Below are 24,018 nucleotides of genomic sequence, written 5' to 3'. Positions count from 1 at the left end.
TCTCCCAGCTCCTGCCCAGATCCCTGATGCCCACATCACGTTCCCCTGCAAGACCTCTCCTTGCGGCCCTGCATGTCCCCCACCTTAGACCCTTCCTCTCAAAGTAGCCCCTGCCTTCTCCTCCTACACCAGAAATACAGACTCATTTTGGGTTCCAAAACAATCTGTGACCTACAGTGACACTGCCTTCCCTGAAACACACAAGGCCACCAGGCCCCTTCCCCAGGCGGAGACTACAGGGCGGCCTCAGTGTGTTCCTGGGGACAGAGCCCTCTGGAGCCATCTCAGGCAGAGGGGCCTCTACCCCTCTGGAGGTGACGGCCAGGCCCTGGAGCTTCCTCACAGCCACATCTGCTTTTCAGGGCAAACTGGACACCTTGTGTGACTTTGTGCAAAGCTGCAACCAGATCCCATTGATGTGGTGTCAGCCCAGGAACGCGGTAAGCAGGGGCCCAGGGATGTTCCCTGGGCAGGCGCCCTTTTCTCTTTGCCCTTGACAGCTGAGCTTAGGGACTATGGGTCAGAGAGCCCTGTCCAGGCATCTTCCGAGGGGATGCCCCAGAGGAGGAGACGCGGTGCTCATGAGCCTCCCGTGTGGATTCTGGGTGGGGCACCTGCAATTCCTTGCTGGTCCCCATCAGAAGGACAAGAATCTTTCTTGGGGAGAGTGTTACCCAGTGCCTCCAAACTTAAGTGAAAGAGGCTGGAGAAGGAGGCAGGCCAGCAAGTTCTCCTGACCCCCAGCCATCATCCCTCCCCACCGAGCTCCCCAACCTGTGTCTGCTGGATCCACACCCTCATCCTCTGAGACTCTCCTGGGCGGCTCTCTCATGTGCCAGGAATGCTGGAGGGCATGGTGACACCCCCATGTTGTTGGCCAACATTGCGTGCTTTTGCCAGCTAGTAGAGTCCCTCCACGTGCCACTGCCTGTGACAACGGGGAGAAGCCTGCATGTTACAGGTGTCCCCTTGGAATTTAATAGTTGTGATGGCTAATTGTTACAGAGTTCCTCCTATGCCAGCTGCCAGTCTAAGAACTTTCCATAATTTCACATTCAATCCTGCCAGTAACTGTACGTGCAGGTACTAATATGCCACTTTTTCCAAGGGGGAACTAAGGCACAGAGAAATCAAGCAACTTGCCCCAGGTCACAGAACCTGGGAGTGGCAGAGCTGGAGTTGAACCCCAGGGCCTGCCTCCACCCTTCTCACTGCCCTGCCCCCCATCAGGTCAGCACTCATGAAACCATAATGGTTTCCCCAAAACCAATGCAGGGCTCAGAATTAGGGCCCATGAAGAGCATGCTCCTGGCTTGCCTGGGAATCATGTGCCTAAGTTTCCCCATGATCAGAACCTCAGACTGGGCCAGGTGTCTGGAGGACGTGGTGTCCCCAGTATCTATAGTGAGGGCTGCATTAGTCATTTGCTTGGTTCAGGCAAGCATGACTCTCCCTGGTGGCCAGGTGAGCATTAGGATTCCTGGGCACGCCTGGGGGTGGGGACCCTGCTGAGGAGACACATGGATGTGTGCTGACAGCCAGCAGGGCCATGTCTGCTGTCAGAGGTTTCAAGGCTCCTCAGGAGACCACTGGGCTCCTGGCTCTGGGTCTGAACAGAGCTCCCGGTCCCAGCCATTTTTGCACAGACGCCCATTCTGCATCTGGATCTCCTGGAGCCTCTTCCAGGGCCACAGCCCCATTATGGTCGCTAGCACCACACCGGCCTTGTGCCCTGAACCCACCCAGCCACGTCCACTCCTGGCAGAGGGACAGAGCAAGACATGGAGGGAGGCCCAAGACCAGAGGGTGGACAAGGGAGAGATACCAGAAAGGGCCATCCTACCCCATCGAGGGGAGGGCAGGGGCACTGGGCACCCTCTGATATGGTCCCTTTCCCAAGACCCTATTGGGAATGTCATGGGTTGTGGGGCACTTGCAGCTGCCCAGCGCTCTGCCAGGCCCCTACCATGCCAGTTCTGGAGTCAGCCCAGTACTCTTTCAAGCTGGGAGTGACAGTGACCCTGTTTGTTTGCTGATGGCAAAACAGTCCTGAGAGGCCAGCAAAGTCACAGAGGCCACCCAGAGAGCAAATGGCAACACCCAGGGCCATCTAAAGTAACCCCCTTCATCCTGAGCAGAGCTGGGAGCCCATAAGTAGGCCCTTTGGGTGTGGGCTCCCTTCCCACTCCTGGGTCCCTCCCATGTGACTTTGTCCCTCTGACCGTCCTCCTGGAGACCCGAGTGTGGCTGTTTTCTTCAAGACCGTTTCTCCCTACGCACATACACAGAATGACCCAAGAAGACTCAGTCTAGTTTCTTAATCTTGAGTCAAACCCTGGCTTCCATCCAAGGTCCTGATTCTCTTCCTTTGTTGCTTTATCCCAGGGAAGCCCTTTAGCTCACCGACTGGTCCGCCAGGAAATCGGGCCAACAGTGGCCAACTTTACCCTCCCCCACTGCACGTGATGCACGGTCAAAGAGCTGTGTCCCAGTGCACATACCCTGCGTGTCCCCCACACAACGCCCTGTGCACAGCGTCTCCTTTCCTCCTCACAGCCACCCGGCAGGGACCATACCTGCCCGTGACAGAGCTTCCTGAGGCCAGACACTGTTCTAAGTGTTTAATACAACTAACTCTTTCATCCCCCCACAATTCCATGGGGAGAAAGCCGAGGCCCCGCACAGTTAAGTCTCCTGCCCAGAAGCCCTAGGGCCAGCATCAGGAGCTGACGCCTCACTGCCAGCCTGGCTCCTTCTCTTCTAGCTAGGTGGTCACTCTCTGCATGTCACAGCTGTGGAAACTGAGTGCCTGAATTTTCATGATGGACTCAATGTGACGGGGCTGTGGAGAGGTGCGGCAGGGCAGGTGATGACCCCCGGAAGGTTCACGTACAAGTCTAGGCTCCAACACCCATATCATGCTGCCAGGGTCATAGGGGAATATCTGGGCTCTGTCCACAGAGTCTACAGAGTCCATCTGTCCACAGCACAGTGTGTTATATATGCAAACAATTGTGAATGTCACTGTTATTTTGATAGTATGCTGATAACAGACCTCCTTCTAAATATGAGCTCATGTATGTTTGCTGGGAAAGTGTTCTTCCATGGAACAATTAGAACCTGGGTACAGATCGGCCTCATGATGTATTCATGCCAAGGAGCTCCTGAGTCCTCTGTCCTTGCCCATGGCACGGAGGGAGCTCCATCAGGGAGGGGGGTGTGACAAAGCTGGGACATAGTTTCCCCTCTCCAGGAAGACTGAACTTGATAGCTGTCTGTCAAGCCAGTGAACTTTGAGAAGATCTCAGATCATAACCTTGGGATTGTGATGCAGCTGGCTCTCCTGTGCTCTGCAACCGTCTCCTCCCCCTGACCCGAAACTCAAACACACACACACACACACACACACACAGAGGCAACCCAAGCATGTGCACGGACATGCTGACACATGCACACATTCCCCATGAAGTAGCAGGAAACGAGGTAATGGAGCCCATGCCCCAAAGCATGAAGATTTGGGCTAGCAGTGACCCATTTGCCAGTGGATCCAAGATTAGTCCCTTCACTGTGCAGCACTGAACTGATGTAAACAGTAATTGGTCACTGCCTTAGGTCATCAAATGGTAGGAAGGCAAAGAGGAAGGAGACTCCCCTCCACCCCCAGACCCCTCCACTCAGCCCATGACACTTGCAACACAGTCTCAGGGTCTCTCTGGCCCTCCGCGTTCCCCCTGCCACGTGGGGCCCCTCTTTTCTCCCAGCAGTCCATGGGAAGATGCAGCCTGCAGCTCCCGGAGATGGACTCAGGCGTGGGAGACAGGACGGGCCTCAGCACAGGTGCCCCACAGTCATCCCTTGATGAAATCAGAGCGATCCCACAGCAGTTGCTAGGTCTAGTTAATCTGTTTATGCTCGGGAGTAAATAAGCAGAAATAAAGGAGCCTGAAATAAAGATAAAGTTTCCAACCTGTTCTCAGCAGCAGCACACCCATGCACACGTGTAACGCAAGTGTACTGACCTATAATGAAACCACAAACCTTCACTCACTGCTATAACAGAAGACTTAAATATGTGAAAACCTAGACCACATCGTCAGCTTTTCCCAGAGGAGCTCATGGTCTTAGCTCTCCTTTAGTGTAATTGTAATGAACATGCTTAGGGAATATGATCAAACTCATTTAAAATTCTCCTCTAAAAATAGACATTTAAGAATTTTTGGAAAAGTAGACAATGCAATATTTACCTTATCATATACTAAAACATTAAGCTCCAGCAATTTAAAGAATAAATATAATGATCCTATAGAATAATGGCCTCAATTCAACTAAACACTTATACACTGGAAGCGATTGTATAAATAAGGAATGGCCCCAGTTGGTGAGAGTATGTGTGTTTGCACATCTGTGTGAGCATGTAAACTTGAGAGTACTCACATATGTTTAATTATTAACATGATATTTTTTTCGCTTTATCTTTTTTTGTTATGTTTTTTTCATTTATATACAAGTTATATAACATATAGTGTAATAATGGTTTCAGGAGTAAAGTTTAGTGATTCATCACTTACATATAACACCCACTGCTCATCCCAAAATGTGTCCTTCTTACTGCCTCTTGCCCATTTAGCCCAACCCCCCACCCAGAACCCCTCCAACAACCCTCAGTTTGGTCTCTGTATTTAAGAGTCTCTTATGGTTTGTCTCCCTGTTTTTATATTATTTTTGCTTCCCTTCCCTTGTGTTCATCTGTTTTGCATCTTACATTCCACATATGAGTGAAGTCATATTTTTGTCTTTCTCTGATGAATCTCCCTTAGCATAATACACTCTAGTTCCATCCACATTTTTGTAAATGATAAGGTTTCATTCTTTTTGATTGCCAAGTAATAGTCCAGTGTGTGTGTGTGTGTATACATATATATACATACTACATCTTTATCCATTCATCAGTCGAACGACATGTGGGATCTTACCATAATTTGGCTATTGTTGATGGTGCTGCTGTAAACATTGGGGTACGTGTACCCACTTTGAATCAGCAATTTTGTATTCTTTGGATAAATACCTAGTAGTGCAATTGCTGGGTCATAGGGTAGTTCTATTTTTAATTTTTTGAGGAACCTCCATACTGTTTTCCAGAGTGGCTACACCCATTTGCATTCCCACCAGCAGTGCAAAAGGGTTCCTCTTTCTCCACACCCTTGCCAACATCTGTTCATCTGTTGTTTCCTAAATTGTTAATTCTAGCCATTCTGTGATGTGTGAAGTGGTATCTCATTGTGGTTTTGATTGTATTTCCCTGATGATGAGTGATATTGAGCATTTTTTCATGTGTCAGTTAGCCATATGGATGTCTTCTTTGGAAAATTGGCTATTCATGTCTTTTGCCCATTTCTTACTGGATTATTTGTTTTTTGGGTGTTGAGTTTGATAAGGTCTTTATAGATTTTGGATACTAACCCTTTATCTGATATGTCATTTGAAAATGTCTTCTCCAATTCTGTCAGTTGCCTTTTAGTTTTGCTGATTATTTCCTATTCTGTGCAGAAGCTTTTTACCTTGATGAGGTCCCAATAGTTCATTTTTGCTTCTGTTTCCCTTACCTCTAGAGACATGTCCGGTAAAAAGTTGCTGTGGCCAAGGTCAAAGAAGTTGTTGCCTTTTTCTCCTGTAGGAATTTGATGGCTTCCTGTCTTACATTTAGGTCTTTCATCCATTTTGAGTTTATTTTTGTGTATGGTGTAAGAAAGTGGTCCAGATTCATTCTTCTGAATGTCGCTGTCCAGTTTTTCCAGCACCATTTGCTGAAGAAAATCTTTTCTCCATTGGCTATTATTTCCTGTTTTTTTCAAAGATTAGTTGGCCATATGTTTGTGGGTCCATTTCTGGGCTCTCTATTCTGTTCCATTGATCTGAGTCTCTGTTCTTCTGCCAGTACCATACTGTCTTGATGACGATAGCTTTGTAATACAGCTTAAAATGAGGGATTGTGATGCCGCCAGCTTTGGTTTTCTTTTTCAAGATTGCTTTGCTATTTGGAGTCTTTTCTGTAACATGATTTTTTTTAATTTGGCAAGCTCTTGGGGAAAAATACAAATTAAAGCACATTTAACAACATACCAACATAAATTCCAAGTACCTTTGAAAGTTAAATATTTTAAAAGCTTTAACTCATAGTAATAGAATAAAATGCAAACAAATATTTATTTAAGCTTAGGTGTCTAGGTAAGCATTAAACCAGAGGAAGGAAATCACAAAAATTCGTATTCACAGATTGAACTGTATCCATTAATTCAACAAAGATTTATTGCATGTCAGGTGCTGGGAGACAGAGGTTAGCCAGAAAAATGCTATCTCCCATCAGAAAGAGGGGGTAGGAGTCATGTCATGCATTTCTTTTGAAGACTATCAGGTGGTGAAAAACACTGTCTAGAGACTTGAAAGTCATGAGTACGCCTAGTGCCTGGTTGCCAGAGCAGAATCTCAGTGACAGTACATTTAAGCTGAGAGCCAATTGATAAGAAGTCCATAGAGTGAAAATCAGAAATCCTTCCAAGAAGAGAAAAGAGCCAAGCAATTCATCAGGGCTTTTGGTCTTGGAACATGGAAAGGCTGAAAAGTCAGTCTTGAAAGGTGGTTAGGAATCCCCTAGGAAGGCCAGATAAAAAAGGCACTCCACAGAGACAGAACAACCTGAGCAAAAACTGATAAATGGGAACTTAGTGGTTCTGAGAAAGACTTTTACCAGATTGCTTGCATCCTAAGCTCCAGAGCACAGCCTTTTGACACACCTACCTAATCTTTAATAGTCCAGGCTCTCGATTTGCCTTCATGCTTATAAGATTGCTTCTGGAGCTCCAGCTATCACATCCACATTCCAGGGAGAAAGATGGAGGAAAGGCACAGGGGCTTTCTACAAATCACTGCCCAACAACCCCATCTTCCTTCCATTGGCCAGAGTTGATTTACATGGCCATCTTGATCAGCAAAGGAGACTTGGAAATGTCATTTTACAGCTGAGTGCATTGCCTCCCCCAACAAAATCAGGTCTTTGTTACCAAGGAATACAGGAAGAATGGACATGGCCATTCCCCACTCACCACATTAAATATTTTAGCCCCATATTAAGGATGGGAAAATAGTTACCAAGATACCGAGTGACTTGTCTGTGGTCAGAGACACAATAGGAACCAGCTCCTTCCCCTTCACATAGAGTGTGCAACATTTAGTGCTTTTCCAAATCAACTTTTCACAGAAAGGCATAATAACCCAGAGAAACTTGGAGAGAAAACTGTGTGTCTTGCAGCTGTTGTGTGAGGTACAGATGGCCTTTGTTGATGTGTGCCCATGGGCTGGGGATGGGCCTGAAGCTGTCCAGAGCAGAGAGGGATGGGGACCTCTGAAGACAGGCATCCAGTGCATCAGGAACCACTTTTTTCCTGTCTTTCTTCACACCTGCCAGCCCCCTCCCCCACCAGCTTTCTTTGAAGTAAAGTCTTTTCTGTGCAGCCTGTTCTGGGTGGAACACAGCACCCTTGCTACCAGATTAGCATCAGCACACTGGGAAAGGGGAGAACAGATATTTGGGGAAAAATAAATCCTGTGGCAGTGCAGTCATTCTTGTATATGGCCCATGAGCACTTACAGCGTCCACACTGAATAGAGGCCTGAATAAACCCATGTTAAAAATGACAAGGAGCTGTAGCATCCGGCATTCCCAAGGCCCCTGTATCCTTCTCCATTCCCAGGAGACTCCAGATCAGGAACATAGCATGGACATGAAGCCTCTCCATTCTGTTCTCTTTGGCTTCTCTTCAGTTCCACTGTGAGTCTGGCTGTGACATTATTGGCTTGACAACTGCTCAGACACAGCATCTCACTCAGCCACAAGTTTGTGCCAGAGGACAGGCATTCTCTCATCCAGGAAAAGCCTTTTCTCCTTGTGCTGGAGCCTGTGAGTCTTCATGTGCAGGCTGCCCTAACAGCTGGTTGTGGCCACTGGAAGTCAAGGCAAAAGACCATAGGGAAGAGTGAGACAGGCCACAAATGGGGACATGTAAGGACCGTGACAGCAGACATCAGAATTGGGGGGCAGGGGTGCTACGGAAGCCAGGACAAGGGGCCCAGCCCAGGTGGGGCACAGAAGCACCTGTATGTCATAGCAACAGCTCTCTCCCTATCCTTAGGTCACTCCGTATGTACAGTATTGTCATTAACTGGCCTGTCACCACACGTGTCATTAACACAGCTCTTTCATGTCTGCTGCCTTAATCTCATCCCTGCTGTATCCCTGGCAGCATGATCTGTATTTTCCAGAGAAAAACACTGAGGGTCAAAGCCTACCCAGGCCCCCTCAGGCAAAAGACAGCTGGGCCAGGACAGGTACCCCCTCTCCTGCTTCCTGAGTCTGCCCGCCTGCTCTGTGGATGAAACCCTACTCGTGGCCTGAGCCACTCATAATACATGCAAAACACAAGTGGGAGCTGGCAGGGGAATGGTGTGCACAACTCCAAAGATTCAGCATGAATCCTAAACGGAGTGTGCTCTCCAGGCTGAGTCTGCTCTTTCCTCCAGCACTTTGCATGACTGCTCGCATTGTGAGTCCTCAGTTGAGCAAGTGCACTACTTTCCTGTGCTGCTCTAACAAAGTGTCACCAACTTAGTAGCAGAAAGCAATAGGTTTTCAGTTCCAGAGTTCTCACAGTCCTGGAGCCTGGCAGCGTGAAGTGGGTTTTCCTGAGCAGAAATCCAGTTCTCGCCAGAACTGCTCTCGTTTTGGAGGGCCTGGGAATAATCCCCTTCCTGCCTTTTCTACTTTTGGAGCTACATTCCCAGGGTTCCCTGGCTCCTGGCCCTTTTCTCCATTTATATGTCAGCAGAGCAGCACCTTAAATCTCCCTTCCTCTCACCCCTCCCAACACCTTCTCCTCTTCGGTGGTTAAATCACCTTCTCACAGGAACCCTGTGGTCGCCTGCAGGCCACCCAGATAACCCGGGATAACCTCCTCATCTCAAGATCCTTAACTTAATCACACAAAGGCCCTTTTCCAGTGTAACCCAAAACAGCTACAGGTTCCAAGGACCAGGACCTGGGTATCTTTCAGGGCCATTGTTCAAGTGACCACAGCAAGCCAATGAACTAGAAGCTCCTTTGAGAGCAGGGACTGTCCAATTTGGCACTTTTCACCTTGTGCAGCACAGAATGAGCAGTGGGTCATAAGGACCTGAAGGTGCAAGTGTACACGTTGTGGAGGGGGGGTGTGCAAAGACCACACTAAGGAAGGGCCATGCCCAGAGACTTTGCCCAGTCAGTGTTCCTAAAGGTCTGGCTACCTTGGTGTGCTGGTAGGTTTGTGTGAGTTAAAAGCAGACCCTGTGGCCCTAGAGGAACTACTTGCTAGAAGGGAGCTGGAGGTCTGGGAAAGGCCAACATGGTCTCCCTCCTCTCAGGTGTGCTGCCTATGGAAGATGCAGGCCCTTTCTTATCCACTGTCTAGAGTGGCCAGAGATACTGCCAGATGGCCAGTGTGCCCAGGCCACCCTCTCTGTCTTATCTGAGCCTTTCACCCAGGAGTCCTCAGCTGAGGACAAGGGACAAGGAGGGGATGACAGTACACTAGGGGCAAAGTTCACTGTCCCGAAGCATCTATGTTGTTCTCTTCCCAAACCAAGGGGTTCATGTTTGCTGCTGCCTCCACAGCCCATCTCCAATCCGAGGATGCCCCTAGCTGCCCTTGCCCTGGGAGCCCAGAGCCTGGCCTGAGAGTTGTAGTCAGGACTTAACCCTTCAGCACACATTCGCTGAGGGAGGGGAGTCTGGGCAAGGCTCATGCTGCTGCGGCAGTCAGGCTTTGTTCTTGTTCCTGAGTCTCCCAGTCCAGGGAGGAGCAGACAAGTTCAATACCAGAACAGAAGGAGTCCAGGGTCAGAACACTGGGGCTGCCTGGAGGAGGCAGGGCAGACTCCAACTGAGCCTTGAAATAACAGCCCAGCCTGGAGGCCAGCACCCAGGAAGAGGAAGAGCATCATGAAGGTCCTACCATGTGGGTCCTGATGGGTCATGAGCCTGAACCTCTTGAGCCAAGGGCACCACAGCTTTCTGGTTCTAGCTCCAATGTATTCTCAGTGACCTTCTCTCTTCTCTTCCCTGCAGGGTCGATGCCTCAACTTTACCTTAGTGAATCTCCTCTGCAGGCAGTTGCCCTGTGGCTCAAACATCTGCCTTACAGCCAGCCAGGAATGCTTCTCTCTCCATAACTGCTGCTCATGGTGCCAACACCCCTCTCCCATATGCTCCCGGCCACCCTCCAGGATGCTGCCACTGCTGCCTCCCCCTGCCCACGCGCTCTCCAGAACTACTTTGCCACTCCTAGCCCCATAGCCCAGCCTCTAAAACCCCCAAGACCCAAGAATGTTAGGAGCTCTTTGTGTACCAAATTGGACAGAGAAATTGAGTCTTGGTTTACGGTCTAAAGGAGTTAAAATTGTTGCTTATCAGCAAGAGAGTTTGTTACTTTTTGAGCATTGTGCCACTGTAGGAAATGTATCTATACTCTTTCTGCCAGGATAAAGCACCTTGGTATGTATGGATGCAGACATGGATGTGCCTCACTCCCCACAGCTTGGTCCTCATCTGTCATGAAGGGCATGGATGCATGGGGTCTGAGTCAAATTTTGTTCTTTGTAAAAAGCCCAGAAGATCTTTGAAATGTGAATGCAACCTGTTTCTCCACTCACTGGCTGTTACTTATCTCTGCTTTAATTTCCTCATTGAAAAGATGGAAATAATGGTGTCTCCTTTACAGAAGTCACCATTTATTGACTACATAAGTGTCTACATGCTGAAGGCTTAATTCTCTTTATTGCATGTAATTTTCCTAACAACCACACATAGGAAGCCACATATGCATCATCTCCAACCCACCAAATGCCATGTACCAAACACAGCTTCCCAGATTCTTGAGACCATTGTGTGTCTAGATTCTTCCAATTGCAGTGTTAGATATCCATACTTCCAGCTCCATCTATGGTATCACCCAAGTCTTACTAATGGGAACAAGAGGAGGAGGAAGAAATCGTATGATGAATATATAATAATAGTAATAAGAAGGGGGAGATGAAAATGAGATGATGTAATAATAATAATAATAATAATAACAACAACAACTATTATACAAGGAGGAGGAGGAAAAAAGATGAAAATAGAAGATGAAAAAGAAAATAGAGGAGGAAAAAGAGATGAAAATAGAAGAACAAGGAGGAGGAGAAGATGAAAAGGAGGAGAGTACTGAACTGGCTGGAGACCTTTGGTATGACCAAGCTCCCGGAGGGTCACCTCTGTCTCATGCATCAGCACTGCTGAGGTAAGGTCACTCAGGCAAGTGCAAACAATGTCCTACAAAACTCTGCCTGGGGCTCCCTCTTACTGGTCCACTCTTGGGGCACCCGGGTAGCTCAGTGGGTTGAGCATCCGACTTCAGGTCAGGTCATGATCTCACAGCTCGTGAGTTCGAGCCCCTTGTTGGGCTTTGTGGTGACAGCTCAGAGCCTGGAGTGTGCTTCTGATTCTGTGTCTCCCTCTCTCTCTGCCCCTAACCCACTCTCATTCTGTCTCGGTCTCTCTCAAAAATAAATAAACATTAAAAAAAATTTAACTGGTCCACTGTCTATATCATTACCAGATTGAAACCTCTCACAGCCGAAAATGACATGTGCCTGGCGTGGCCTGTCCCCAGTGAGCCTGCGCTAGCTCCTGATGCTCGTCTCTTCTTGTTGAAGGACTCACAGGCCCTTTCCCAGGGTCAGCATCAGACTCTGGGTCTCATCCAGCTCCAGGCTCCATGCACCTCCCCTGTGATCCAGCTCTCAGATGACCTGAGCAGATGTATGATGTCACCTCTGGGGTCACATCATGCCCTGGCCAGTGAGTTCCGGGTCAGGAGATCACAGGCACAGCAGCTTGGTGCTGCCTTGCTCCTTCTTCCTACGTGGACCTACCCATGCCCTTTGTCACTAGAGACGGTTCTCAGCCAGACATTCCAGTGGATGTATGCAGCCCTTGTTCTCCTTGTTCCTATGCAATCTTAAGGGGCCCTTTGCTCTCCCTCCACTGTCCTCAATAGCCTCAGTTCATTCTGGGCTGTCACCCCCTGATACTATTTACTCATCTTCGTGTCTCTGTTATGTGTCCTGAAAAAGGCTTTTCTTGTCTTTGGTTCTTTTCAGTCTGAGCTCGGCAAGACAACCCCCTGAGCCACACAGACATATTTCAGTACTACATCATGTTTTACAATGAAAGAAACTACAAAATAATCCCAGACTGTCCAACCTTTCATGAGCCCTAGGGCATGGGATCATGAAGTAATGATTTTTGAAACTCTGAAACTGAACTCCCCATGTTGACAGGACCTTTGACCACTTTCACCCTTCCCTATCAAAGGGGATACTTCTCCCTCAGGTCCCACCCTTCTTGGGCTGCCAACCAGGGTTCTACTAACCAACCTAGGAAGTGCTTCCTTGTGAAGAATGAACCATCACACACCCCATGATATGAAAAGCACGTGTTTTTTTGTTGTTGTTGTTGTCGTTGTTTATTACCCATTCCAAGGCTCTAGAGCTGTCCTGCCTCTCTGCCTTTTCCAAGCCTCCTCAGTTGTGAAATGGCAGCACTGTGCCAGATACTGATGAGGTCTGTGACCTTACAGAATTCAAAGACTTCAGGGAACTTAACTCCCCATGGAGGGTTCTACTAGCAAAGATAGAAATCCTAGAGATTAAACAGAATGGCTTCTGAGTATGCAACCTTTGTGCCAGGCTTGAAAAACCTAGAATTGTCCCCTACAGTGAATGAAAAGAAAATGGAAGTAGAGTCTCACATAACTGAAATTATTGGTGCAATTGCACCAGTTGGGTTATTGTTTGAGCTGAGCCAGGGATGCAGAGCAGATGAGAATTAAGGAAGAGAAAATTCTGGAGGAACTTAAAGGGAAACCAGCCCTGAGTCCCCGCTCCTTCTATAATCATTCAATAAATGTTCTTGGTGGCCCTGGAGCCAGGTCTACTCCTACCCAGGCATGGGAGCTGAGTCATAGACCAGGACAGTGCTGAGTGTAGCTCCTAGACTCACTTGGCCAGAAAGCCTGTCCAAAACACCTGGCAGCTGCACAGCCCAACAACACTTGAGCAGAGAGTAAAGCAGGCAGAGCTGGTCATCTGCAGAGCAAAGCCAGAGGCACCATTCAACCAGAAAACTTGGGGAGCAAGTTGGCTTGTTGTAATACCACAAAGATCTCTTCTGGCCTTGGAGCTATATCCTTTCCATGCTCTTCTTAGGAACTAATCCATAGTCCCTCCCCACGTCCCACCCAACACACTCTGCTGAGCATAGCTCCCAGTCCCTCTGACCGGAAAGCCTGACCAGGAACACCTGGAAGACGGTTTGGAGCTGGCCCTCCTATTCTGTCCAGGCAGGGGAGTTAATTCATAGCCCCACCCACTGCTGAGCATAGCTCCTTGCCCACCTAACCAGAAAGCCTAGCTAGAACACCAGAAAACGTCCTAGCCCAGCAACACTTGAGCAAATATTCTGGCATGCAAAGCCGATCATCTGCAGAGCAAAGCTACAGACATGATTTGCCAGGGAATTTAGGATTGAGTTGGATTGAGTTGGATTGAGTTGGATTGAGCACATATAAAGAGCACAAATAAAAAAGCACAAATAAAGCCTTATGGGTCTTGGGGCTGGTTCCACTGCTCTACCCAGACAAGGAAACTCATCCACAGCCCCACAAATTGCTGAATATAACTTTCAGCCTTCCCTAGCAGGGAACCTAACCAGAGCACACAGGAGACTTCGTATGCCATCTACCAGCCCTCATTATAGTGGCACTTGAACAGAGAACACAGCCCATGGCTTTCCCCATCTGTGTAGCAAAACCAGTGACCCTGTCTGGCCAGGGAATTTAGTGCATAGTCTTTCTCAATTCAGGTCCCCAAACAGTGAGCCATGCTGGCCCTGAGGCCCATTCTGCTGCCATACCAGGGCAGGGAAACTAATTTAGAGCCCCACCTACTACTGCATATAGTATCAGTTCTAACCAGAGTAAGCCTGACCAGAGAACCCAGGCAATTGCAGACCCATCCCACAGTCTCACTTGGGGAAATAACTAAGCCAACAGTCCTATCCAACTGTTCTCAGCCACTAGCACTGACACCCTGAACTCAGAGCTCAGTCAGTGGCCTTGCCCTAAAATGGACTGATGGCAAGCTTTACCTGTCCAAGGATATGACCAGCAGATACATCCAGAAACCCAAACTGAGCTGGCTGGTGAAGAACTGTCTCTGCCAAAGTGAACCGGTAAAGTCTGGAAGAGGAGATCACTTACTCCAGCATGAAGATACCAACATAAAAAAATCAAGAATCACAAAAAATCAAAGTTACCAAAGGTAACTAACAAAACTTCAATAACTGATACTAAAGAAATTGGGAGCTATGAATGTCAGACAAAGAATTCAGAATAATCTTGTTAAAGAAGTGAACTACAAGAACACACAGACAACTAAATAAACTTAAGGCAACAATACATGAACAAGGTAAGAAATTCAATAAGAAATAGCAACCATCAAAAGAGATAAAATAAAAACCCTAGAGCTGAAAAATATGATGACTGAAATGAAGAATTCAATAGGGACCTTTGAAAGAAAACTCAGCCACGCAGAAGAAAGAATCTATGACCTAGAAGACAAGATATTTGAAATTATCCAGCCAGTGGAGCAAAAATTACAAAGAATGGAAAAGAGTAAAGAAAGCCTATGGGACTTATGGGACACAGTTAAAAGAAACAATATCCATACAATGGTAATTCCAACATGAGAAGAGAAACAGAAAGAGAGAGAACATATATTTAAAGGAATAATGGCTGAAAGATTCCCAAATCTTGGAAAAATTGACATCAAGATCCATAAAATCCAAAAGACTTCTAAACAGGTTAAATCTCAGCAGGGCTACACTGAGATACATTATAATTAAATTGTAGAAGTCAAAGACAATGAAAATTTTGAAAGCAGCTACAGAGGGGAAAGAAGTTACATATAAAAGAAACTTAATAAGACTTTTGGGAGATTTTTCAACAGAAACATTTCAAGCCAGAAGAGAAAGGAGTGACATATTCAAAATATTGTAAGGAAAAAAAAACCTGTCAACCAAGAATTTTGTATCTGACAAAGCTGTCCTTCAGAAATAAAAGAGAAATACTTTCCCAAACAAATAAAAACTGAGAGAGTTCATCATTAACAGACTTGACTTACAAGAAATACAAAAGAGAGTTCTTTGAGAAGTAAAAAGACGTTAATTAATATTATAAAAACATAAGAAAGTAGTGTAAAACTCACTTGTAATGGTAAATATATAATCAAAGTTAGATTCTGTAATATAGTAATGACGGTGCACAATTCACTTCCTACTTTAAAAGTTAAAAAGTAAACATAGTAAAAGTAACCATAACTACAATAGTCTGTTATTGGATACACAACATTATAAATTACAAATATAAATTTAAATTTAAATTTAAATTTAAATTTAAATATATATGTAACATGAACCTAAAATGTGAGGAAAAAGAGAAGCAAAAGTGTGAAGTTTAGGAATGTTGTCAATGTTAATTTGCTACCAGTTTAAAATAGGATGCTACAATTTTAATAAGCTTCATGGTAACCACAAGGGAAAAACCTATAATAATTACACAAAATAACGTGATAAAGAAGTCAAAGTATACTGATATCAAAATACATCAAAACATTTTTTAAAATGTTTTAATGTTTATTTTTGAGAGAGAAAGAGATAGAGCATGAGCAAGGATGGGGCAGAGAAAGAGAGAAACACACACAGAATCCAAAGCAGGCTCCAGGCTCTGAGGTGTCAACGAAGAGCCTGACATGGAGCTTGAAATCATGAACAGCGAGATCATGACCTGAGCCAAAGTCCGATGCTTAACCGATTAAGCCACCCAGGCAACCCTCAAAGCATTTTTTAAAAGACAGCAGGATAAGAAGCAAGGGAAAGTGTATCTACAAAACAGAAAACAATTGACACAATGACATTAGTAAGTCCTTACTTATCAATAATTACTTTAAACATAAATTGATTGAATTTTCCAATCAAAACACATAGAATCACTGAACTGATTTAAAAAAATACCCAAGATCCAATGATATGCTACTGACAAGAGACTCACTTTAGCCTTTAAGACACACCTATAGATAGAGGAAGGGGATGGTAAAAGATATTTCAAGCAAATTGTAACAAACAAACAAAAAAACCAGAGGTAGCTATACTTATATTAGATTAAACAATCTTCAACCTAAAAATGGTAAAAAGGGATGGGGAAGGTCATTATATAATGATAAAGGGGTCATAAATCAAGAAAATATAATAATTGTAAATATTTAGGCACCCAACTTTGAAACACCTAAATATATAAAGCAAAAATTAACAGAACTAAAAGGAAAAATAAATATCAATGCAATAATATTTTGGAACTTTAATACCCCACTCTCAACACTGGCTAGATCCTCCAGACAGAGAATCAATATGGAGACAGTGAATGTGAACAAGACTATAGACCAAATAGACCTAACAGATATATACAGAGCATTCTATCTGAAAACAACAGAATACAATTCTTCTCAAGAGCCCTTGGAACATTTTCTAGGATAGACCATATTTTAGGCCACAAAGTAAATCTTAGCAAATTCAAGAAGACTGTAGTCATACCAAGTGTCTTCTCTCACCACAATGGTGAGAAACTAAAAAAGAATGGCAGGAGGAAAACTAGAAAACTCACAAATACATAGAAACTAACTACTGTCCTGAATAATCCAATAGATGAAGGAAGACATTAAAAGGAGAATTTAATGGGTACCTGGGTGGCTCAGTTAGTTAAGTGTCTGACTCTTGGTTTCAGCTCAGGTTAAGTATAGAAGGAATCGTCCGTGAATTTGAGCTCCACATCAGGCTCCATACTGACAGCACAGAACCTGACTGGTATTCTCTCTCTCCCTCTCTTTCTACCCCTCCCCTGCTTGCTCTCTCTGTTTCTCTCTCAAAATAAATAAATAAACTTAATTTTTTTTAAAAAAGGAGAATTTAAGAGTATGTTGAGACAAGTGAAAATGGAAACACAACAAACCAAAACTTATAGGATGCAGCAAAAGCAGCTCTAAACGAGAACTTTATAGCAATAAATGTCTACATTAAGAAACAAGAAAGATCTCAAATAAACAACATAACTCTTCAGTTCAAGGAACTAGAAAAAGAAGAACAAATTGAGCCCAAAGTTAGCAGAAGAAAAATAAATAAATAAAGACTGGAACAGAAATAAATGAAATAGAGAAGAGGAAAACAATAGAAAAATTAACATACCTAGGAGTTGGTTCTTTGAAAAGATGAACTGACAAACATATAACTAGACTAACTAAGGAGAAAAGATAAAGGACCCAAATCAATAAAATTATAAATGAAAAAATAGACATTGCAACTGATACCACAGAAATACAAAGGATCCTAAGAGTCTACTATGAATAAATATATACCAAGAAACTGTACAACCTAGAAGAAATGCAAAAATTCTTATAAACATACAAGCTACCCAGATTAAATCAGAAAAGTTAGAAAAGCTGAACAGACCAATTACTGATAAGCAGATTGAATCAGTAATCAAAAATCTCCCAGCAAAGAAAAGTCCAGAACCAGATGAATTCTCTGGTGGATTTTACCAAATATTTAAAAAGGATTTCATACGAATATTTCTCCAAATGTTCCAAAAAGTCAAAGATTATAAAATACTCACAAACTCATTTTATGAGGTCAGCATTACCCTGATACCAAAGCCAGAAAGGATACTACCAAGAAAGAAAACTACAAGTCAATATCCTTGATGCAAATACAGAATATAGATGCAAAATTCTCAGTAAAACACTAGCAAACCAAATTGAGCAGTACATTAAAAGGGTCATTAACCATGATCAGGTTGGATTTATCCACAGAATGCAAGGATGGGTTCACCACACACAAATAAATATATGTGATACATCATATTAATGAAACAAATCATCTGATCATCTCAGCAGATGAAGAAAACAAGCGTTTGACAAAATTCAACACCTATTCATTATAAAAATTCTTAACAAATTAAGTATAGAAGGAACCTACCTCAACATAAAAAAGGCTATATATGACAAGCCCATAGCTACCAGATGCAATAGGAAAGAAAGGTTGAAATATTTTCCTTTAAGATCAGAAGCAAATGAGGGTATCCACTTCCACCACTCCTACTCAACATAGTAGGAAGTCCTAGACAAAGCAATAAGCTAAGGGGAGAGGGGGAAAGCATCAGAATTGGAAAAGAAGTTAAATTGGCCCCATTTCTGTTGACATGAATTTATATGTAGGAAATCCTAATGACTCCACTAAAAAAAAAGTTATACCTAATCAATGAATCCAGTAAAGTTGCAGAATACAAAATTAACATATAAAAATTAGTAACATTTCTATACGAATGCAAGCATTTAACAACAAATTATCCAAAAAGGAATAAACAAGCAATCACATTTATAATAACATCAAAGCAATAAAATACTTAGGGATAAATTTAACCAAGGAAATGAAAGGTCTCTACACTAAAAACTTAAAGACATTAATGAAAGAAATGGAAGGCACAATCTCTTACTCGACACATCCCCAAAGGCAAGGGAATTAAAAGCAAAAGTGAATTACTGGGACCTGATGAAGATAAAAAGCTTCTGCACAGCAAAGGAAACAACCAACAAAACTAAAAGGCAACCAACGGAATGGGAAAAGATATTTGCAAATGACATATCGGACAAAGGGCTAGTATCCAAAATCTATAAAGAGCTCACCAAACTCCACACCCGAAAAGCAAATAACCCAGTGAAGAAATGGGCAGAAAACATGAATAGACACTTCTCTAAAGAAGACATCCGGATGGCCAACAGGCACATGAAAAGATGTTCAGCGTCGCTCCTTATCAGGGAAATACAAATCAAAACCACACTCAGGTATCACCTCACGCCAGTCAGAGTGGCCAAAATGAACAAATCAGGAGACTATAGATGCTGGAGAGGATGTGGAGAAACGGGAACCCTCTTGCACTGTTGGTGGGAATGCAAATTGGTGCAGCCGCTCTGGAAAGCAGTGTGGAAGTTCCTCAGAAAATTAAAAATAGACCTACCCTATGACCCAGCAATAGCACTGCTAGGAATTTATCCAAGGGACACAGGAGTACTGATGCATAGGGGCACTTGTACCCCAATGTTCATAGCAGCACTCTCAACAATAGCCAAATTATGGAAAGAGCCTAAATGTCCATCAACTGATGAATGGATAAAGAAATTGTGGTTTATATACACAATGGAATACTACGTGGCAATGAGAAAAAATGAAATATGGCCTTTTGTAGCAACGTGGATGGAACTGGAGAGTGTGATGCTAAGTGAAATAAGCCATACAGAGAAAGACAGATACCATATGGTTTCACTCTTATGTGGATCCTGAGAAACTTAACAGGAACCCATGGGGGAGGGGAAGGAAAAAAAAAAAAGAGGTTAGAGTGGGAGAGAGCCAAAGCATAAGAGACTGTTGAGAACTGAGAACAAACTAAGGGTTGATGGGGGGTGGGAGGGAGGAGAGGGTGGGTGATGGGTATTGAGGAGGGCACCTTTTGGGATGAGCACTGGGTGTTGTATGGAAACCAATTTGACAATAAATTTCATATATAAATAAAAAATAAAAAATAAAAAAAAAGGTTTTTGCCTGATTCCTCCTTGAGGATTTTGATGGCTTCCTGTCTTACATTTAGGTGTTTCATCAATTTTGAGTTTATTTTTGTGTATGGTGTAAGAAAGTGGCCCAGGTTCATTTTTCTGCATGTAGCTGTCCAGATTTCCCAGCACCACTTGTTGAAGAGACTGTCTTTATTCCATTGGAAATTCTTTCCTGCTTTGTCAAAGATTAGTTGGCCATACGTTTGTGGATCCATTTCTGAGTTCTCTATTCTGTCCCATTGAACTGAGTGTTTTTGTGCCAGTACCATATTGTCTTGATGATTGCAGCTTCGTAGTACAGCTTGAAGTGTGGGATTGTGATGCCTCCTGCTTTGGTTTTCTTTCTCAAGATGGCTTTGGCTATTCGGGGTCTTTTCTGGTTCCATACAAATTTTAGGATTATTTGTTCTAGCTCTCTGAAGAATGCTGGTGTTATTTTCATAGGGATTGCATTGAATATGTAGATTGCTTTGGGTAGTATTGACATTTTAGCAATATTTGTTCTTCCTATCCAGGAGCATGGAATCTTTTTTCAATTTTTTTTTTTTGCGTCTTATTCAATTTCTTTCATAAGCTTTCTATAGTTTTCAGTGTATAAATTTTTCACCTCTTTGGTTAGATTTATTCCTAGGTATTTTATGATTTTGGGCGCAATTGTAAATGGGATCAATTCCTTGATTTCTCTGTCTGTCGCTTCATTTTTGGTGTATAGGAATGCAACTGATTTCTGTGCATTGATTTTACATGCACAGAACTTTGCTGAACTCATGAATCAGTCATAGCAGTTTTTTGTGGAATCTTTTGGATTTTCCATATAGAGTAACATGTCATCTACGAAGAGTGAAAGTTTGACTTCCTCCTGGCTGATTTGGATGCCTTTTAGTTCTTTGCGTTGTCTGATTGCAGAGGCTAAGACTTCCAATACTATGTTGAATAACAGTGGCAAGAGTGGACACCCCTGTCTTATTCCTGACCTTAGGGGGAAAGCTCTCAGTTTTTCCCCATTGAGGATGATATTAGCGTTGGGTCATTCATATATGGCTTTTACGATCTTGAGGTATGCTCCTTCTATCCCTACTTTCTTGAGGGTTTTTGTCAAGAAATAATGCTGAATTTTGTCAAATGCTTTCTCTGCATCTATTGAGAGGATCGTATGGTTCTTGTCCTTTCCTTTATTGATGTGAAGAATCACATTGATTGTTTTGCGGGTATTGAACCAGCCCTGAATCCCAAGTATAAATCCCACTTGGTCGTGGTGAATAATTTTTTTAATGTATTGTTGGATCTGGTTGGCTAGTACCTTGTTGAGGATTTTGCATCCATGTTCATCAGAGAAATTGGTCTATAGTTCTCCTTTTTAGTTGGGTCTCTGTCTGGTTTTGGAATCAAGGTAATGCTGGCCTCATAGAAAGATTTTGGAAGTTTTCCTTCCATTTTTATTTTTTGGAACAGCTTCAAGAAAATAGGTGTTAACACTTCCTTAAATGTTTGGTAGAATTCCCCTGGAAAGCCATCTGGCCCTGGACTCTTGTTTTTTGGCAGATTTTTGACTACTAATTCAATTTCCTTACTGGTTATGGGTCTGTTCAAATTTCCTATTTCTTCCTGTTTCAGTTTTGAGAGTGTATATGTTTCCAGGAATTTGTCCATTTCTCCCACACTGCCCATTTTATTGGCATAAAATTGCTCATAATTTTCTCTTATTATTGTTTTTATTTTTGCTGCGTTGGTTGTGATCTCTCCTCTTCCATTCTTGATTTTATTTATTTGGATCCTTTCCTTTTTCTTGTTGATCAAACTGGCTAGGGGGTATCAATTTGGTCAATTCTTTCAAAGAACAAGTTTCTGATTTCACTGATCTGTTCTACTGTTTTCTTGGTTTTGATAGCATTAATTTCTGCTCTAATCTTTATTATTTCCTGTCTTCTGCTGGTTTGGGGTTTTATTTGCTGTTCTTTTTCCAGCTCTTTAAGGCATAAGATTAGGTTGTGTATCTGAGATCTTTCTTCCTTCTTTAGGAAGGCCTGGATTACTATGTACTTTCCTCTTATGATTGTCTTTGCTGCATCCCAGAGGTTTTGGGTTGTGGTGTTATCATTTTCACTGGCTTCCATGAACTTTTTAATTTCTTCTTTAACTTCTTGGTTAGCCCATTCATTATCTAGTAGGATTTTCTTTCGTCTCCAAGTATTTGTTACTTTTCCAGATTTTTTCTTGTGGTTGATTTCGAGTTTCATAGCATTGTGATCTGAAAATATGCACGGTATGACCTCAATCTTTTTGTACTTGCTTAGGGCTGATTTGTATCCCAGTATGTGGTCTATTCTGGAGAACATTCCATGTGCACTGGAGAAGAATGTATTTTCTGCTGCTTTAGGATGAAATGTTCTGAATATACGTGTTAAGTCCACCTGGTCTAATGTGTCATTCAAAGCCATTGTTTTTCTTGCTGATATTTTGATTAGATGATCTGTCTATTGCTGTGAGTAGGGTGTTGAAGTCCCCTACTATTATGGTATTACTATCAATGAGTTTATGTTTGTGATTAATTGATTTATATGTTTGGGTGCTCTCACATTTGGCGCATAAATGTTTACAATTGTTAGGTCTTCTTCGTGGATAGACCCCTTAATTATGATGTAACACCCTTCTTCATCTCTTGATACAGTCTTTATTTTAAAGTCTAGATTTTCTGATATAAGTATGGCTACTCTGGCTTTCTTTTGTTGACCATTAGCATGCTGGATTGTTCTCCATCCCTTTACTTTCAATCTGAAGGTGTGTTTAGGTCTAAAGTGGATCTCTTGTAAACAGCATATAGATGGGTCTTGTTTTCTTATCCATTCTGTTACCCTATGTCTTTTGATTGGGGCATTTAGTCCATTGACATTTATTTTTTTTTATTTTTTTTTTTTAACGTTTATTTATTTTTGGGACAGAGAGAGACAGAGCATGAACGGGGGAGGGGCAGAGAGAGAGGGAGACACAGAATCGGAAACAGGCTCCAGGCTCTGAGCCATCAGCCCAGAGCCCGACGCGGGGCTCGAACTCACGGACCGCGAGATCGTGACCTGGCTGAAGTCGGACGCTTAACCGACTGCGCCACCCAGGCGCCCCAGTCCATTGACATTTAGAGCGAGTACTGAAAGATATGAATTTATTGCCATTATGTTGCTTGTAGAGTTGGAGTTTCTGGTGGTGTTCTCTGGCCTTTTCTAGTCTTTGTTGCTTTTGGTCTTTATTTATTTCGGTTTTCTTTTTCATCTTCTCTCCCCTCAGGGAGTCCCCCTTAAAATTTCTTGCAGGCTGGTTTAGTGGTCACAAACCCCTTCAATTTTTGTTTGGGAAACTTTTTATCTCTCCTTCTATTTTGAATGACAGCCTTGCCGGTTAAAGACTTCTTGGCTGCATATTTCTCTCATTCAGCACATTGAATATATCCTGTCACTCCTTTCTGGCCTGCCAAGTTTCTGTGGATAGGTCTGCTGCAAACCTGATCTGTCTCCCCTTGTAGGCTAAGGACTTTTTTTCTCTTACTGCTTTCATGATTCTCTCCTTGCCTGAGTATTTTGTGACTTTGACTGTGATATGCCTTGTTGATGGTCCGTTTTTGTTGAAATCTACTGGGAGTCCTCTGTGCTTCCTGGATTTTGATGTCTATGTCTTTCCCCAGGTTAGGAAAGTTTTCCACTATGATTTGCTCACATAACCCTTCTACCCCTATTTCTCTCTCTTCCTCTTTTGGGACCCCTATGATTCTGATGTTGTTCCTTTTTAATGAGTCACTGATTTCTTTAATTCTTATATACTGCTCTTTTGCCTTAATCTCCCTCTTTTTTTCTGCTTCATTATTCTCCATAGGTTTGTCCTCTATATCACTGATTGTCTGCTCTGCCTCATCCATCCTTGCCACCATGGCATCCATTTGAGATTGCAGCCCAGTTATAGCATTTTAATTTCATCCTTACTAGCTTTTACTTCTTTTATCTCTGCAGAAAGGGATTCTAATGTATTTTCAACTCCAGCTAGTATTCTTATTATCCTGATTCTAAAATCTGGTTCAGACATCTTGCTTGTATCTGTGTTGGTTATGTCCCTGACTGTTGTTTCTTCTTGATCTTTCTTTTAGGGTGAATTCCTTCATTTCATCATTTTGAAGGAAGAAAAGGAATTAATGGG

General features: G+C 43.4%; 1 protein-coding gene across 3 annotated transcripts in view; it reads left to right on the top strand.

Moving 5' to 3' along the window:
- LOC147576036 (uncharacterized) overlaps positions 1-10,715 on the top strand; it is an 80,615-nt gene extending 69,900 nt beyond the window's left edge. For all 3 annotated transcript variants that reach the window (XM_086680210.1, XM_086680211.1, XM_086680209.1), the window contains 2 exons: positions 363-440; positions 10,154-10,715. In XM_086680210.1, the coding sequence (XP_086536336.1) occupies positions 363-440; positions 10,154-10,381 (306 nt within the window). In that variant the 3' untranslated portion in view covers positions 10,382-10,715. The remainder of the gene's footprint in view (positions 1-362; positions 441-10,153) is intronic.
- Positions 10,716-24,018: the final 13,303 nt, after the last annotated feature.

Source organism: Puma concolor, chromosome D2 (assembly GCF_028749965.1).
Source record: "Puma concolor isolate L17-30 chromosome D2, mPumCon1.1.hap2, whole genome shotgun sequence".
Lineage (NCBI taxonomy): Eukaryota > Metazoa > Chordata > Mammalia > Carnivora > Felidae > Puma > Puma concolor.
The sequence above is the reverse complement of the archived record's forward strand: the minus strand, read 5'-3'. Positions and strand labels throughout refer to the sequence as shown.